Source organism: Nerophis lumbriciformis, linkage group LG34 (genome assembly GCF_033978685.3).
Source record: "Nerophis lumbriciformis linkage group LG34, RoL_Nlum_v2.1, whole genome shotgun sequence".
NCBI classification, from domain to species: Eukaryota; Metazoa; Chordata; class Actinopteri; order Syngnathiformes; family Syngnathidae; genus Nerophis; species Nerophis lumbriciformis.
In genome coordinates, this window is record NC_084581.2 from 15,051,441 (window position 1) to 15,069,714 (window position 18,274).

At 40.4% G+C, this 18,274-nt stretch overlaps 1 protein-coding gene across 3 annotated transcripts; it reads left to right on the top strand.

Moving 5' to 3' along the window:
• The first annotated feature begins 2,072 nt into the window (after window positions 1–2,072).
• pgm3 (phosphoglucomutase 3) lies at window positions 2,073–16,773 on the top strand. Of its 3 annotated transcripts, none has more exons than XM_072912219.1 (12): window positions 2,073–2,251; window positions 9,569–9,777; window positions 9,866–10,050; window positions 11,719–11,786; window positions 11,857–11,990; window positions 12,079–12,271; window positions 12,662–12,819; window positions 12,894–13,076; window positions 13,157–13,276; window positions 13,391–13,513; window positions 15,193–15,366; window positions 15,439–16,773. In XM_072912219.1, exons 2-12 carry the CDS (start codon window positions 9,571–9,573, stop codon window positions 15,526–15,528), a joined length of 1,635 nt encoding a protein of 544 aa, XP_072768320.1. In that variant the 5' UTR covers window positions 2,073–2,251; window positions 9,569–9,570; the 3' UTR covers window positions 15,529–16,773. The 3 variants fall into 3 exon arrangements, with proteins under 3 accessions (XP_072768320.1, XP_061785058.1, XP_061785057.1); XM_061929074.2 differs by lacking the exon at window positions 2,073–2,251 and adding an exon at window positions 2,494–2,738; XM_061929073.2 differs by lacking the exon at window positions 2,073–2,251 and adding an exon at window positions 2,494–2,734.
• The last annotated feature ends 1,501 nt before the right edge of the window (window positions 16,774–18,274 follow it).

Below are 18,274 nucleotides of genomic sequence, written 5' to 3' on the forward strand. Positions count from 1 at the left end.
GCAAGAGCTGGGTAATGTTCAGATTCCAGGAATTGTGTACAGAGCCTTGCAACATGGGGCCGTGCATTGTAATGCTGCAACATGAGGTGATGGTCTCAAGTGAATGGCACAACAATGGGCCTCAGGATCTCGTCACGGTATCTCTGTGCATTCAAAATCAATAAAATGCACTTGCGTTCATTGTCCTGAACATACACCTGCCCATACCATAACCCCAGCCCCACCGTGGGCCACTCGATTAATCTTAATCTTTATATGCCAGACATGTGAGGTGAGATGGATTATCTTGGTAAAGAAGAAATGCTCACTGACATAGATTTAGACAGTGAGGTGACGACTTGTCTAGGGTGTACCCCGCCTTCCGCCCGAATGCAGCTGAGATAGGCCCCAGCACCCCCCGTCACCCCGAACGGGACAAGCGGTAGAAAATGGATGGATGGATGTGCACAATATTTGAGAGAAATAGATATTTTGTGTATATAGTGAAAGTTTTAGATCTTTGAGTTAAATTCTGGAAAAAAATGGGAGCAAAAACAAAAGTGTTGCGTTTATATATTTGTTCAGTGTATGTATGTGTTTGCAAAATACCTGTCGACAGTCGAGTGTCAATATTGCATTATATTTATTATTACTGTAAATATTAAAATATGACAGTTAATTTGCTCTGTATCATAGCTCCATGTATGAAGTTAGCATTTAAAAAAACTGCTCTTAATTCAGTTTAGTATTTACAATTGGGATGTCAAACTTGTTTTCATTAAGGGCCACATTGCAGTTATGGCTGCCATCAGAGGGCCACTTGTAACAGTGAATATTGTATGAATATACCTCTGGATTTCATTATTAATAATATAAATTGTTTTAAGTAGACTGTCGATTTTTCTGTAAAGTATAGTGTTTTTTTTTTTTTTACAACATTTTATGGTAAATGGGAAAACAGTACCACTGTTTTTTGGGGTTTTTTTTTGGGGGGGGGGGGGGGGGGTTACGGAAAAAGCTGGCAACTTAATTGCCAGAATTTTTGTGTTAAATTGACATTGGTTTTTACAACATTATATTGTTAATGGAAAAACAGTACAAGTTATTTTCTTATTCTGGCAACTTAGCTGCCAGTTTTTCTACCGTAAAAACAAATGTACTGTCTTTCCATTTACAGTAATACACCGTTAAAAACAAGATTTTACAGTAAAAATTTGGCAGCTCAGTCAACACAATTTTAACGCAAACATTTTTTTTTTTTTTTCAATTTTCAGTAATATGCTGTAAAGAACACCGTAAAATGTATTGTCATTTTTATTAATTTGATGGGTAGTTTGCTGTAAAATCATAAGTCAAAGCCGATATTTAAGTTTTTTATTTTAATTTAGACAAAAAATGTTTGGACAGTATGATAATGTACTGTAATTTTTGTTGCAATAATGGATACTATTAAAGTTTAGAAGTTAAAAAAGTTAAAGTACCCATGATTGTCACACACACACTAAGTGTGGCGAAATTATTCCCTGCATTTGACCCATCACCTTTGATCACCCCCCGGGAGGTGAGGGGAGCAGTGAGCAGCAGCGGTGGCCGCGCCCGGGAATCATTTTTGGTGATTTAACCCCCAATTCCAACCCTTGATGCTGAGTGCCAAGCAGGGAGGTAATGGGTCCCATTTTTATAGTCTTTGGTATGACTCGGCCGGGATTTGAACTCACAACCTACCGATCTCAGGGCGGACACTCTAACCAAAAGGCATGTCATTTCAAGCAGTACATATATTTTTTCAGTCAAAATGAAAACAATCCATTACATTTAGTGAGAAAATATGAAGTACTTTATTGACACATATCATTTCCAGGTGTTTGCGGGCCAGATCTGGCCCCCGGGCCTTGAGTTTGACATCCCTGATTTAGAATGCTATGATGGATTAAATGTGCTGACACTTCACTGCGCCTGTCACTAGATGGCGATGTCGACCGGTTTAAGATGGCAGCTCCACGGCTCATTCATATCTATGACGTACACGGAAATGCCAAGTCTCCTCTCGTTCATCAACGTCGGTAAATAAATGATAATGATGAATGGGTTGTACTTGTATAGCGCTTTTCTACCTTCAAGGTACTCAAAGCGCTTTGACACTACTTCCACATTTACCCATTCACACACACATTCACACACTGATGGAGGGAGCTGCCATGCAAGGCGCTAACCAGCACCCATCAGGAGCAAGGGTGAAGTGTCTTGCTCAGGACACAACGGACATGACGAGGTTGGTACTAGGTGGGGATTGAACCAGGGACGCGCACGGCCATTCTTCCACTGCGCCACGCCGTTATAAGATAACATTTTATAAGACGCCCGGTCTGGCTGTGGTGTACGTCTACTCTCAAATGGCTGAATTATGTTTCATTATACTGAAAATACCCGGAAGCTTCCATACATCTGTTTCATTTTTGTACTGTATCGCTTATAGTTTCTCCACCAGGATGATATATTTAGCGTAGCATATCTGTATCGTTTTGTACGGCTAAGGTAAAACATATGTATTAATACCATATCGATGTATATAAGTTGACGTGAAACAATTCTACTTCCGTAAAAACACAACTCTCCATCCTGTTGCCAAGAAGTCACGCCGTGCGCAATGACGTCATTATGACGTGCCCCGGAACTCTGGCCACGTCGCCGGGTCTTGCTGGAAGAGGAAGTTGTACTCCTTCCACATCACCACGCTGATTACACTACAGAACACGTAGGTAAAGCTACTTAACTTTTTAATCCTGTCAAAGTGAGCTGTTTTAGTGTTTATTAGCAAAACGTTGAGGTTTGTGTGTGTACGATGAATGCCATTTAGAGCGAGCTTCTTTAATTTGGGTGTATAATGCAATGGTTAAATCAGTTTCTTTGCGTTTGAACTTTGCTCTTTTCTTGTGAGTCCAGGTGCCATTGATACAACTAGACTTTTGGATATGTTTATACCTGTACTGTATGGACCTATGTTTCCTTGCGGAGTAATACCATCTACTGCCAGTAAAGCACCTGTGCGCTTTGATGTATAAATGACACTCTGTTCAACAGGGGTTAGTGCATGTGCCTCACAATACAAAGGTCCTGAGTTCAATCCCGGGCTCGGGATCTTTTTGTGTGGAGTTTGCATGTTCTCCCCGTGACTGATTGGCAACACTAAATTAGCCCTAGTGTGTGAATGTTGTCTGTCTATCTGTGTTGGCCCTGCGATGAGGTGGTGACTTGTCCAGGGTGTACCCCGCCTTCCGCCCGAATGCAGCTGAGATAGGCTCCAGCTCCCCCCGCGACCCTGAAAGAGACAAGCGATAGAAAATGGATGGACTCTGTTCAATATGGCTGCTCTCTATAGTAAACAAACTGGGCTGTAGCTAAGCCGTCTCTCCTCAGTTTAATGGGTGTCAAAACATCCATCCATTTTCTACCGCTTGTCCCTATCGAGGTTTCGGGGGGTGCTGTAGCCTATCTTGGCTGCATTCGGGCGGAAGGCGTAGTACACCCCGGACAAGTCGCCACCTCAAAACATACCACCTTTTAAAGAATTTATTATCCCCCGAAAAGCCTGCAACACAGACATTTTTAACAATTGTGAGGACTTTATCAATCAATCAAAGTTTATTTACATAGTCCTAAATCACAAGTGTCTCAAAGGGCTGCACAAGCCACAACGACATCCTCGGCTCAGATCCCACATCAGGGCAAGGAAAAACTTAACCCAGTGGCCTACAATGAGAAACCTTGGAGGGGACCGCAGATGTGGGGACCCCCACCCCGGGCGACCGGTGCAATGGACGTCGAGTGGATCTAGTTAATAGTGTGAGAGTCCAGTCCATAGTGGGGCCAGCAGGAGATCATCTTGAGTGGAGACAAGTCAGCAGCGCAGAGACGTCCCCAACTGATGCACAGATGAGTGGTCCACCCCGGGTCCCGACTTTGAACAGCTAGCGAGTCATCTATGGTCACCTAATCTGTGCCCTCCCTCTCCACGAAGGAGAGGGGGGAAGAGCAGAAAAGAGACGGCAGATCAACTTTAAAAGAGCACCTGAGCCCAAAGCCCCTTGTAATAGCTGAAAGGTTTCATTTTAATAACAGAAATCGGATTAAAGGGACGGCACGGTGGTAGAGGGGTTAGTGCGTCTGCCTCACAATACGAAGGTCCTGAGTAGTCCTGGGTTCAATCCCGGGCTCGGGATCTTTCTGTGTGGAGTTTGCATGTTCTCCCCGTGACTGCGTGGGTTCCCTCCAGGTACTGCGGCTTCCTCCCACCTCCAAAGACATGCACCTGGGGATATGTTGATTGGCAACACTAAATTGGCCCTAGTGTGTGAATGTGAGTGTGAATGTTGTCTGTCTATCTGTGGAGGCCCTGCGATGAGGTGGCGACTTGTCCAGGGTGTACCCCGCCTTCCGCCCGATTGTAGCTGAGATAGGCTCCAGCGCCCCCCACGACCCCGAAGGAAATAAGCGGTAGAAAATGGATGGATGGAAATCGCATTAAAGATGAGAGCATTGCACTGTCAAGGCACACAAAAAAGGCTTCTGTCCGAAAAGGATCTCACACTGGATGAAGCAATGGCTGTAGCTGTGTCAATGGAAACAGCAGCTAAATAGGCCTTGGAGCTACAGAAAAAGGCTGTGGATAGCAGTACCAACAAAATGGCAATGAATGAAAATAAAAGACATGAACAAAAGTGCTACAGATGTAGAAAGACTTCTCACCATACAAATGATTTTTGGTTTAAAGATAAACATTGCTGGAAGTGTAACAAACCTGGCCACATCCAAAGAGTGTGCAGACCGAAGACCTGCAGCAAGCATGCATGAAGAGAAAATCCATACAGGAAGATGGTGCACAAATGAAGGAAGGTACATGAAGTGGCTGCATATGAAAGTTAAATTAACATCAGAATCCGATGGAGAAAGCTGTTTGAAGTTACGCAGTATCATTGAGGAAGGAGACAGAAAAATTATCTGCGTCACTCCAGAAGTGTCGGGTGTCAACCTGAATAGGGAGCTGGACACAGGGTCAGCCTTGTCTGTCATCTCCCAATCAGACTACAAGCACTGGTTCCCAAAGCTAAGACTCAAGACCTACACCGGTGGAAAAAGTGCGACCCAAAGGTAAATTGAAAGTGACTATGACATACAAAGAAAAGACAATTGATTAAATGTTGTATGTGCTGGAAAAAGGAGGGCCACCACTTTTTGGACGTGAATGGCTAAGGAAGCTCAGACTAGACTGGCACACCATTACAGCTCTCCATTTGGCAAAAACAGACCAAAAAAGACAATACGCACAAGGAGGTGTTTTCAAATGGCATTGGTACATTCAAACAAATAATGGCAACATTTGAATTGGAGGAAGGAGCAACTCCAAAGTTTCATAAATCGCATCCAGTGCCATATGCACTGTGTCCAAAGGTGGAAGCAGATCTTCAGAACTGTGTAACATCTGGGATCCTGTCAAAAGTTGAATGGTGTGAATGGGCCACACCCATTGTCCCAGTAATCAAGAAAGGAAAAGCTGAAGCTGTTTGTATATGTGGTGACTTTAAAGCAGGGTTGTCAAATGTATGTGCCGTGAACAGGTTTTTCCGGCCTGCGTGATGAGTTTGCCAAGTATAAAAATTAGCTTCTTTTTTTTTTTTAACGATAGAAACTGCTAGTCTAAATGTGTCCACTGGATGTCACAATAGCAATTCTGTTAGGCAAGCAAACGGTTTATACCAGGGCCAAGCAAGAGGTACACAGTAAAGGGTGACTGTGGCTCCTCCTCCTCGACCCACATGAAACTTAAAACCTACCGTTTTATGTCTTCTGCTTCGAACACATCGTCATTTGGCACCCTCGTTGTCCCAAAACGTCTCTGTCAAACACAAGAAAAGTGAACTTAACCCTTATGAATAGTTTTTACCTCCGTTTCTTACGGTTTGTTGAGTTAGCACTGGATTGATACGTGGACATGACAAAGAAGGTATTTTATACCTAGAAGAGATTATATGTTGTGTTTTTTGTTCAATCCCAGAAAGACTGAGATTTAAAGTTTAATCCTGGCTTTGTAGATACACTGAGACGAAGTCTAAGCTCATTGTGTTTTTGAAGCTGCACCAATTTCTTCAGAATTTTCAACAAACTTGAAGTGTTTTGTCCAGAGGATTAGTTGTGATTTGTACATTTTCATAATGTGCTTGTTCTATTTTTGGCCAAAGTGAAACAAAGTAAACAACCTGGAGTTGTCTTTATTTTTAAGTTATCATGCAATGATTTTACCATTACGGCCCACTTGGGAATAGATTTTCCTCCATGCGGCCCCTGAGCTAAAATGAGTTTGACACCCCTGCTTTAAAGTGAGCATTAACCCTGCGTACTGTGCAGTATACGCTGCCGCGGATTGACGACATTTTTGCATCACTGGCAAGAGGGGAAACATTTTTCAAAAATTTATTTAGCACAAGATTATCTACAAATGGAAGTGAAAGAGCCACACGTGAAATTACTTACCATAAATATTCACTAAGGACTGTTTAAATACAAAAGACTTTTTTAGGCATTTAATCAGCTCCAGCAATGTGGCAGCCAGCGATGGATCAAGTGCTTCAAGGTATTCCAGGCCCAATGTTACCTTGATGAAATCATAATAACAGGAAAAGATGACAACGAACACCTGGAGAACCTTGGCAAAGTGCTTGCCAAACTAAACGAGTATTGCCTCCGTGCAAAGAAAAACAAATGTGAGTTTTTTAATGAGGAAATATTCTACTCTGGGCACATTATTGAGAAGCATGGCTTGCATAAATCAAAATACAAAATAGAAACTGTACTGCAGGCACCAAAACCAGAAAATGTGTCACAGCTGTTGTCATATTTGGGCCTTGTTAATTATTATCACAAATTCCTGCCAAACCGAGTGACAACGCTGCACCCACTCAACGTCTCGTTGCAGAGTGGATCAAAGTGGAAGTGGTCTAATGAATGTGACAAAGCGTTTAAGGAAACAAAAAGGTTGATACCATCAGATGAACTGCTCACTTATTATGACCCAGAAAAAACTATCAGGCTGGCCTGCAACGCAAGCCCCTATGGTATTGGTTGTGTTTTATCACGTTATGAGAGAAAAATCTGAACGACCAATTGGGTTTGCTTCAAGATCATTGACAAGCGCAGAGCGCAATTACGCGCAGATTGACCGTAAGGCCCTTCGCCTTCTTTGGGGAATAAAACAATTCCACCATTACCTCTATGGACAAAGATTTCCTCTTGTGACAGACCAACAGCCTCTAGTGTCTATTTTTAGCCCTCGAAAGGGAATCCCTCTATTGTCAGCAAACCGCTTACAACGGTGGCCGATTTTTTTTTAGGAGCCCACTCCAACGATATTGAATGTAAAGGAACAAAACAACACTGTAACGCTGATGGTTTGTCACGTCAGCCACTATCAACAAGAAAAGAGGAAAAAGCTTTGACCTTTGACCCTGCAGAAATCTTTCACGTAGAAGTCATAAATGCGCTGCCTGTGACAAACAAGGAAATCCAGAGACATACTAAATATGACCGTGTTGTCAAAGGTGTATGTAATAACAAAGCAGGGATGGCCAGCTAATGGAGACGCTAGGTTCCCAAAGTATTCAACAAGACGATATCAACTTTCTGTGTGTAAAGGAATCCTGCTGTGCGGCTCTGGTGTGGTGGTTCCATCGAGACTAAGAGCTGTCACAGTGTTACAGAGGCTCCACGAAGGCCACTTTGGCATTGTCAAGATGAAAAGTCTACCCCGAGGGTACATCTGGTGGCCAGGGATAGACAGACAACTGGAAAATCTCACCAAAGGCTGTTTGGGATGCCACAGAGTTCATAATGCACCACTTCACCCTTGGGAATGGCCATCCTCGCCATGGCATAGTATGCATATTGATTTTGTTAGTCCATTTCTAAATGCCATGATCCTTATTGTTGTGGATGCTCATTCTAAGAGGCCAGAGGTTATACAAATGAAATCAACAACATCATAAAAAACAGTGAACACTTTAAGATCAATATCTTCCAATAATGGTCTGCTTGAACAAATTGTTACTGATAACGGCCCACAATTTACTTCAGAGGAGTTCAACCTGTTCACAAAGAAAAATGGCATCAAGCATATCAAGTCCGTACCTTACCACCCAGCAACAAATGGATTAGCTGAAAGGTTTGTCCAAACAATTTAAAAAGTCCATCAAAGCAATGGAAAAGTAGGACATTTCTCTTCAGCACAAGGTGGACAACCTCCTCTTTGTCTACAGAAACTCAATACATGCAACAACAAATCAAATGCCTGCATTGCTGTTTCTAGGAAGGAACCTAAGGTCCCACATTGATCGCTTGAAACCAAGCCTGCGAAGGAAAGTGCAGAACAAACAATTTAGTAAAATGTTGAATACATCTGCAAGAGAGTTTGAGGCTAGACAAGAAGTCATGGCACGGGACTACAGAGGAGACAAGTGGTCCCCTGGGAAAATAACAAGATCAGGACCACTAACGTATACAGTTGACATTGGAGGGGAGACCTGGAGACGTAATGTGGATCAAATTTTGAATGCACAACCCAACTTGGTAACACGCACTGCAAACATGGAAACTGCTACTACCATCTCACCTACCAACATGTCACCTGCAAAAGAGACCGTCTTGGAGACTGTTGTTTTTCTAGAGAAGGCCTTTGTTACCCCTGAGATTACTCCAGTTCAGAGACGCTATCCTGTAAGATACAGAACACCTCCCAGAAGACTGAATTTATAAGTCCAAAGTTCTATAATGACTGCAATAAATTGTTATGGACTGTGATGCATCATAAGGTATTTGACATACACACGCTAAGAAAGAAGAAAAAAAAAATAAGAGGTTGCGCAAGAATTGTATTTGTGGTTGCCAAATTGCTTATGTATTTGCTTTTCTAATGTACAGTCATGTGTTATTGATCTAAAATGTGAGGAAATGTAGTGTATGGACGTATTTTGCTTTGCGGAGTAATACCGCTTACTACCTTTGAAGCACCTGTGCGCTGTGATATATAAATGGCACTCTGTTCAATATGGCTGCGCTCTTCAGTAAACAAACTGTGCTGAAGCTAAGCTGGAGTCTGTTTTTATTCGAGAAGTTGTAAATGGTAAATTTGTTATACTTGTATAGCGCTTTTCTACCTTCAAGGTAGTCAAAGCGCTTTGACACTAATTCCACATTCACCCATTCACACACACATTCACACATTGATGGCGGGAGCTGCCATGCAAGGCTCTAACCACGACCCATCAGAAGCAAGGGTGAAGTGTCTTGCTCAAAGACACAACTGACGTGACTAGGTTGGTAGAAGGTGGGGATCGAACCAGGAACCCTCAGGTTGCTGGCACGGCCACTCTCTCAACAGCGCCACGCCGTCCCCAACGTCTCGTTGTAAGAACACAATACTGCTATCAACTAAAAAAAGCATGAGCAGAACATTGACTATACAGCATTTCTTTCCTCCACCAAATGCTGGACATTGCATTAGATTTATTTGACTGAGTGATGTTTATGTGATGTGTTTCAGCCATGGCACACTTTCAGGAAGTGTCAAAACGGTCCGCTATGCACCCTAAACCTGCAGGCTTGGCATTGGAGTATGGTACTGCTGGTTTCCGGTCCAACGCCAAGCATCTGGACCACATCATGTTCAGGATGGGACTGCTGGCCACGCTGCGGTCCAAAAAAACCAAAGCGGCCATCGGAGTAATGGTCACCGCCTCTCACAACCCTGAGGTTCTCTCTGACACAGTCATGTTTAATTGTCCATTCTGCAACACGCATATATATACTAACAGTAATGTCTTCATGGTTGAACTTATAGGAGGACAACGGTGTAAAGCTGATTGACCCTATGGGTGAGATGTTGTCTGCAGCATGGGAGGACCACGCCACCCATCTGGCCAACGTGGAGCAGCAAGATTTACCATGTGTTCTTGAGGACATTGTAGAGAAAGAAAGCATTGACATGAGCCAGGAAGCCATTGTGTTTGTAGGCAAAGACACCAGGTACAGTGGAACATTGGCAAACACTAGAACAGTAAAGGCAAGACAAGTTAATTTGTAGACCACAATTAAATATTTTTACATACTTTTCAGTTGTCATAATGTACAATTAAATACAAGTGTTTTCAGCCTAGATTTAAACATTGCCAACGTTGAGGCCTGTCTCACATCTTCTGGAAGACTACTCCAGATTTTAGGAGCATAAAACTGAAACACAGCCTCATCGTGTTTGGTCCTGACTCTGGGCAGGAGCAGGAGACCACGCCTTGAGGTTCTAAGAGCCCATATTGTTCTTAGATGTCAGAGATGTACTATGGCAAAAAAGAATGAAACGACTTGTACACAAGCAGTGCTCTTTTAAAGTCTATTCTTTGAGCAACAAGAAACCAGAGCAGTGACCTAAGCACTGGACTGATGGGTCACATTTCCTGGTTCTAGTCAGGACTCAGGCAGCAGCATTCTGGATGTACTGCAGCTGCTTTACAGCTCGATTAGAGAGCCCAGTGAGAAGGCCATTACAGTAGTTTAACCTGCTGGAGACAAAGGCATGGACTAGTCTTTCTAAGGCTTATTTAGACATTTGTTCTCTGAGTTTGTCAATGTTTATTTAGTGGTAAAAAGCTGCTGTTATTGATTTAATGTGGCTGTGAAAGTTCAAGTCCATTATTACCCTTTGATTTCTAACCTGACTACTCATTCAATCGATCGCAACTGGACTGTTTGGTTTGTCTTAGAAGACGTTTCGCCTCTCATCCGAGTAGGCTTCATCAGTTCATGCTCATAGACTTACATTGGTCAGATCTAGTCTTAGACTTAGATTAGTTAGATCTAGTCTAGTCTATAGTTGAAGTGAAGTGAGGTGGACTATTTTTAATAATACCTGCATTTGCGATGCTTTCGTGGAGCAATGTCTCGGTTAAAAATTAAAATAAATTAAATTATTAATTAAAAAATGGTTTGTTACTTAAAGATTTGACATTGACTACTTTGCGTTTGAGATTGGCTGGAGTTGCACTGGACATTTTGTTCTTCAAAGGAATGTGTTATATTTCTCTGACCAAAAAATCTGTCTGTCTTTTTAATAATCTATGTGCTTTGATAGTAGGTATTGTTTTAGAAGAGAACACTTCCTTATTAGGCCTATGGTTGATATAGGGCTATATAAATAAACATTGATTGATTGATTGATATTATGTTGATCAGCGCAGAGGCCCTTAGCATCCAAGACAACAGCTTTGACGCTTTTGGGAACAACATTGAGGGCCAAACTGGTGGAGCTTTGGATAATTGAATAGGCTGAGGAGGGAGAAGAGCTCAATTATTTTTTTGATGACAGAATCTTTGAGCGTATCATGTCCGGAGTAAGGGAAAATATTTTAATCCCTGATTTTAAGATGGTCAGGAAGTCTAATGGGTGAAGGTGGCGAGGAGAGAGACTGTGAAGCAGCTCCGAAGAGTATAGATGCAGCAGGTGGGTCCCAGGTTTGTGGTGAGGGCCGTGGTTAAGGTGGTGATGATGTAGGAGTTGCTGCATCAATCTTGTGTCTGGAATTCTGGATGTGCTGTGGTTGTTGTTTGTGAATAACTTTTTGGGTTCCTGGGTGGCAACAGAGGAGTTCTTCACCCGCTCCCCTTCTCATCCTTCATATCATCTGTAATATGGCACTACAGGAGCAGCAGTGATAGACTCTCACAAGCAGTACTGGATGGAGTGTGTGCTCTGCATAGTCATAATAAAGGTTAGCATCATGTCTTGTATTTTTGTTATAATTTTTGGTTTTTAGAATGTATCTTCTCATGTACAATCAGATTATGGGCTGGTGACCACTCCGCAGCTTCACTACTTGGTGTGCTGTCACAACACACAGGGGCGCTATGGCGAGGCCTCAGTGAACGGCTACTACAGTAAACTCTGCCAAGCTTTCATTGAGCTTACCAAGAATGTAAGACAATCATTGGACATCATGTTAACACTAGATTCCAATGTGTATGTGTGTGTTTGATTTTGTCACATGTATTTTCTGTCATAAGACACCCAACCGCACAGATGATCAGAAGCACCTCACTTTGGACGGCGCCAACGGCATCGGTGCGTTGAAGGTGCGCGAGATGGAGCGCCACCTTAAGGGAGAGTTGCAGGTTTCGCTCTTCAACCACGGCGACGGACAACTCAACCACCAGTGTGGCGCTGATTTTGTCAAGGTCCAACAGAAACTTCCAGCAGGTGTGATTTTTGGATTAAGATGCCGGTTTTATTACTAAAGATGTCATCTAACACAGCATTTGATGGGATCCAATGCAGGATCAGTTTTAGATACTCTGGGACTAGCTTAACATTATGTTAGATATTTAACCGTGGTGTACTTTGTTGTGTGTGTACAGTATACATATATATTTTGTGTTACATGTAATTTACAAATAAATTATATACTCATTTTTCATGTTATTTTATTATTGTTTAGTACACCAACCTGACACCATTGTCTAATATTTTGTTTTCTTTATTAAGCAATGAGAGGTACATATTTTTAGGAACATCTCGCAGTGCAATTCAAACTACAGCCACAATAGTAAATAGTGTTATTGAATACCTATCTTCTTTTGTCCACAAAAGGGATTAAGGTAAATGCCGGCGAGCGCTGCTGTTCATTCGACGGTGACGCTGACCGCATCGTTTATTACTACACCGACTCGGACGGACACTTTCATCTGATGGATGGAGACAAAATAGCGACGCTTATCAGCACTTTTCTTAAAGAGCTGCTCATCCAGGTATGGAACGATAAATGTAAACAAAGGTAATTTAGCTACAAAAATGCTAAGAAATGTGTGTGATTCTTTTAAAGGCTGGTCTGAATTTGGAGTTGGCAGTAGTGCAAACCGCTTACGCTAACGGTAGCTCGACACGCTTCCTGGAAGACACCTTGAAGCTGACGGTGAGGTGCACAAAGACCGGAGTGAAGCACCTCCATCATGTGGCACAGGAGTTTGAAATTGGAGTGTACTTTGAGGCCAACGGCCACGGAACGGTGAGAGACGCTTACCAATGAGAAGGATGTACTTCTTCTTCCTCACGAGCAACAAGCTTTTGTGTCTGCGTTGGCGTCAGGTGTTGTTCAGCAAATCAGCCGAGGAGAAGATAAAGCAACTTGCCGACAACCCAAACACTGACGACGGCAGGAAGAGATCGGCTATTCTGCTGTGCCATACCATCAATGTCATTAACCAGGTCTCAAACACACACATCAGGGCTTACTGTAACTGGCTGCAAAGATAACATTACTCACCTTTGAGTAAGTGTTTATTAATGCTGAAGTCACTTGGTGCCTTTAACCCCGTAAAGACCGTAGGTGACTCCATCGCTGACATGCTGCTAGTAGAGGCTGTATTAGCCTTGAAGGGAATGACTGTGCAGCAGTGGGATGCCATCTACACTGATCTGCCCAACAGGCAGCTAAAAGTCAAGGTAAAGCCTCACTGACACCACAGACTAACACTGGAACACTTATCATCGATAACCATACAAGCTTCTTTTTTTGTGTATTGGGGTCCGCACTGGGGTGGTTGGGGGTGAGTATTAGGACAAAGGAAGTATTGAGATTCAGAGGCCACTAAAAGGAAATCTATGTATCTTCAAATAGTGATGTTATTTACTCAATTGGTATATAAATGATAGTTTTTACCATTTTTATATTGTATTAGGGTGGAAATTTGTGAAAAAAAATAATGAAACTGGACAAATAATTCTGTATCAGTGTTTAAAATGTGTTTGTTTAATTAAATTCCAAACTACAATCAAAGCCATGAATGTGGGGATTTACTTATTTTTTGCTTCAGTAACTAAGCTTCTTCATTTCGAAGTTTTTGTGATCCTTGTTTTAGCAGTCTGTCCCCATATCGTACAGTGTATCCGGAAAGTATTCCCAGCGCTTCACTTTCATTTTTGTCCTCCAAACTCTGCATATAATTATAATTTATAATTGTACAATAATATACTTAGAAATTAATAAATCATGTAATAATATTTATAAGTTCTGTAAATATTAGTATTTACTCAAAGTATTTCTGGTATGAAAAATATGCAAAAGGACTACATTGAAAATTGACAATTAAATTCAATCTTGATATTCCAGAAAATGGCCAAAGTTAATTTGAAAAAATAAAATTATATATATATATATATATATATATATATATATATATATTTATGTATATGTGTGTATATGTATATGTATATATGTATGTCTATATACTGTGTGTGCGTGTGTATGTATATGTACAGTATATATGTGTGTATGTATATATATGTGTTTTTATATATGTGTGTATATTAATGTATATACATATATATATATATATATATATATATATACATACATACATATATATATATACATACTTTTCCTGAGGGAACTCTCCTGAAGGAATCAAAAAAGTACTATCTATATGTGTGTGTGTGTGGGTGCGTGTGCGTGTGCGTGTGTGTGAATATACGTGTATATATACGTAAACGTGTGTATATTCATATATGTATGTGTGTGTATATTTTTATTATATATGTGTCTGTGTATATGTATATATATATATATATATATATACTGTATATATATGTATATGTGTATATGTATGTATATATATATATATATATGTGTGTATATATATATGTATATGTAAATGTGTATATATATGTATATGTATATATGTATATGTACATATATATACAGTATATGTATATATATGTACATATGTGTGTGTATGTATATGTATGTGCATATGTATGTGTGTATGTATATGTATGTGTGTATATATATTCATGTGTGCGTGTGTATATATATGTGTATGTATGTATATGTGTGTATATATATGTATTGTATGTATTGAATGGGATGTACAAAAGAAATGTGCTTAGATTAATGCTTGCGCACACTTTAATACATTTGAATATTTTTGTGCTGGATTTGAGCGTACACCATTTTTAGTGCGAAATCCACGCAAGTCTTAAATACATGAGACCCTTGCAGAACAGTTTAATAACAGTGATGAACAGCTACTGAAATGAATATAAACATGTGGCCCTAAACAACCGCATATATTGTTTATACCAGATGCGTATTCACTGTGAGTGCTTTTTAATGTGCGCTGCAGGTGTCAGATCGCAGGGTGATTAACACGGCCGACGCAGAGAGACGCGCCGTGAGTCCAGCGGGCCTGCAGGAGGCCATTGACGCCCTGGTGAAGAATTACAGACACGCTCGCTCTTTCGTCAGGCCATCTGGCACTGAGGATGTCGTGAGAGTTTACGCCGAGGCTGACACACAGGTATTTTTAGTTTTTCTGTGATGCACTTCATGATTTATCTATATTGCTTACACTAGGTGTGTTTGGTTTTAGGAGAGTGCTGACTCACTTGCACACCAAGTCAGCCTTGCAGTGTATCGCCTCGCTGGCGGGGTGGGAAACGAACCCAAGCCTTTACACTAGACAACAAAACCTCACTTTTCTATTATTACACAATACTTGATGCTCACATACAGGTACTGAAATACTTTTTTTGAGCTTTTATTGAGGTGACAAATTATTTATCTGACATGACACTACAAGGGAAATAAGAACCACAATCAATTATGTTTTTTGGTTGTTTTTTTTACACGAAATGTATTATGATGTCCATTTTGGGTACATCAAGATAATGCAAAACAAGGCTGCACAACGGTAACTGCTTTTGTCTTTGTCCATTAATGAATTTCACCGGTAAAGAAGGAAGGAGCTCTCCTGGATCTCACCGTCTCCTTGGCACTATTGCTAGCCATTTTCCGTTAGCCAAAGGCTGCATTGCACTGTGTCTATCGAGTAGACGCGTAAAGTGATAATCTCAACATGTACTGTGGGAAAAGTGGTACCTCCTATATGCTACAAAACATCCGATTACAAATCCATGCACAATTACACTTGTACCTCATAAGTGAATGACACTATCGTAATCATGAATTATAATCATTAATTATATCTGTTAATTCATGCGTCATTATTGTTTTTCCAGTCTAACGTTTTATCTATGATGTAAATTGTCTTCTTTATTCTGTAAATAATCAAACAAAAATCATGTGTTTACTCTGGGCGGTTTTATTCATGGTTGAAATTGACTTCTTCAGTCCAAATAAATAATGGAAAAATACATCATTTATTCTGCTTACTTGCATTGTTTACAAAAGAACATCCAAACACACACACATGCACACACACACACACACACACACACACACACATTGGAGTGAAGCAGTTTAGATTGCCAATGGGATGATTGGGTAGTTTTCTTCTTCTTCTCCAGAAATATTAAAGGTACGCCGGTGTGTGTCCTAACAGAGGAAGAGGTAACATAAGATTAAGAGGCAGTCCTTGACAGTTTAAGTGTGATTAGTCTGCTTTTTTATTTAATCATAAATCCTCTCAAGAACTTCTCACTTTGGTTTGTCTCAATTCCACCTGAGCAAGGTGAACACAAACTGTTGTATAAGACAAGGCGTGTATAAGAAATAACATGAACTGGAACAAAAAAATTGTTTTCACTGTAGCCATCTTTGGTGTGGATTTATCCCAGAGTTGTAGTTGAAATAGGTGGTGTTGTGGACTGACTCTACACACCACTTTCATTTTCTATTGGAGAGCCATGTTTTGTCTGTATGAATTTAAAAATAAATTGTAAAAGCCTGTTTATTGATTCATTCAGTTGTATTAATTTATTTACTTTTTTTATTCTTATATGACCATTTATCTTCAGAAAACTTACATGGAATGTACTAGTATGTTGTTGTAGCGTGCATGCTGCAATGTGTAGACGTGCAGTTCGCTAAATAGTTTTAATAAACTAGATTAATAATTCACTAACAGGGGACAACAGGGAAGCAATTTAAAAATCTCACTAAACATTAACTTCACACCAACAAAGCAACTGCAAATGCCGAATTATAAATGACAGCAAAATATTTGGCTTACAACAGTAATTTGACAATGGAAATGAAACATAAGTGACAATGGAGAAGTGTTCATAATGTGAACACAACCAGTCTTCTTCAATGTTAGGTCGATTCAAAGCAATCGATTTATATAATGACTATAAAGCAGCCTTAAAACTCTCTAAATTTAACCAAATTAACACCAAGGAATCAGTTGGCTTCAGTTTTTTGAAGCAATTCAACAGAGTGGTTCAGATTCATTTAATCTGGTTCTGATAGCAGAGGTGCACCATAAAAATACCTGCATCTGCTTTCAAATGATTTCGCAATAAGAACACAAGAAGGAACTCCTTTCATTCTGGTCAGCGTTAGATTGTGTTAAAGGGACTTTAAGTGACAAATTCTAAAGTGAACCCAACTGAGACTGGTGTGGGTTTTATTGCTGTGGGTGTCAAAAGTACGGCCCGCGGGCCGGATCAGGCCCACGAACAGGTTTTAACCAGCTTGCGGGATGAGTTTGCTAAGTATAAAGATGAGCCAAAATTTTTGAATGAAAGAAACCGCTGTTCTAAATGTGTCCACTAGATGTCACAAAAGCAATTCTTTGTAGATGATGCTACATATGTAAAATAAATAAGCCACATGATGTTAGTGCACCAGTTGAGGAAAATTAGCAAACTACATAAATAACATCCTGTAATTTGATTTTGATAATATTTTTTTATCTCGATAGATTGAAAATTAACACCAATGAGTTGACTGATGAACATTATCACATAATTTATTCAGAAAGTACAAATAACGACAAATAAAAATAAAATACTATTAACCACAACATATTAGAATAAAAAATAAAAAAACAACAACATGATTTGTACATTTTCAGAATGTGCTTGTTCTGTTTTTAAACAAAGAAAACTATCTGAAGTTGTCTTTATTTTTAATTTATCGTGCAGTGATTTTACCAGTCCGGCCCACTTGGGTGTAGCTTTTTCTCCATGTGGCCCCCGATATAAAATGAATTTTGACACCCCTGGACTAATGCATGTTCTTAAAGTGGAAAATGCCCAATATGAACACAAAGGGGTCCAGGTTCACTTATTTATAGCCTTGCATAACTATTGTTTTAAACTGAGGCCCCATGAGACTTGAAGTTGACCAGAAAAGGAACAAGATCTTCTTTCGAACAAGCTAACAAAGTGAGCACTACAGGAACTGAGACCATTTTCTTTTGGTTCTGTTTATGTGTTAAATGAGAACTCATCACAGACAAA

Excerpts from the sequence above, each read along its gene's own strand:
- pgm3 (XM_072912219.1), top strand. The coding sequence starts at position 9,571 with ATGGCACACTTTCAGGAAGTGTCAAAACGGTCCGCTATGCACCCTAAA. Across the intron at positions 12,272-12,661 it reads CCAACAGAAACTTCCAGCAG|GGATTAAGGTAAATGCCGGC; the intron begins GTGTGATTTTTG and ends TGTCCACAAAAG. Across the intron at positions 13,077-13,156 it reads AGGCCAACGGCCACGGAACG|GTGTTGTTCAGCAAATCAGC; the intron begins GTGAGAGACGCT and ends CGTTGGCGTCAG.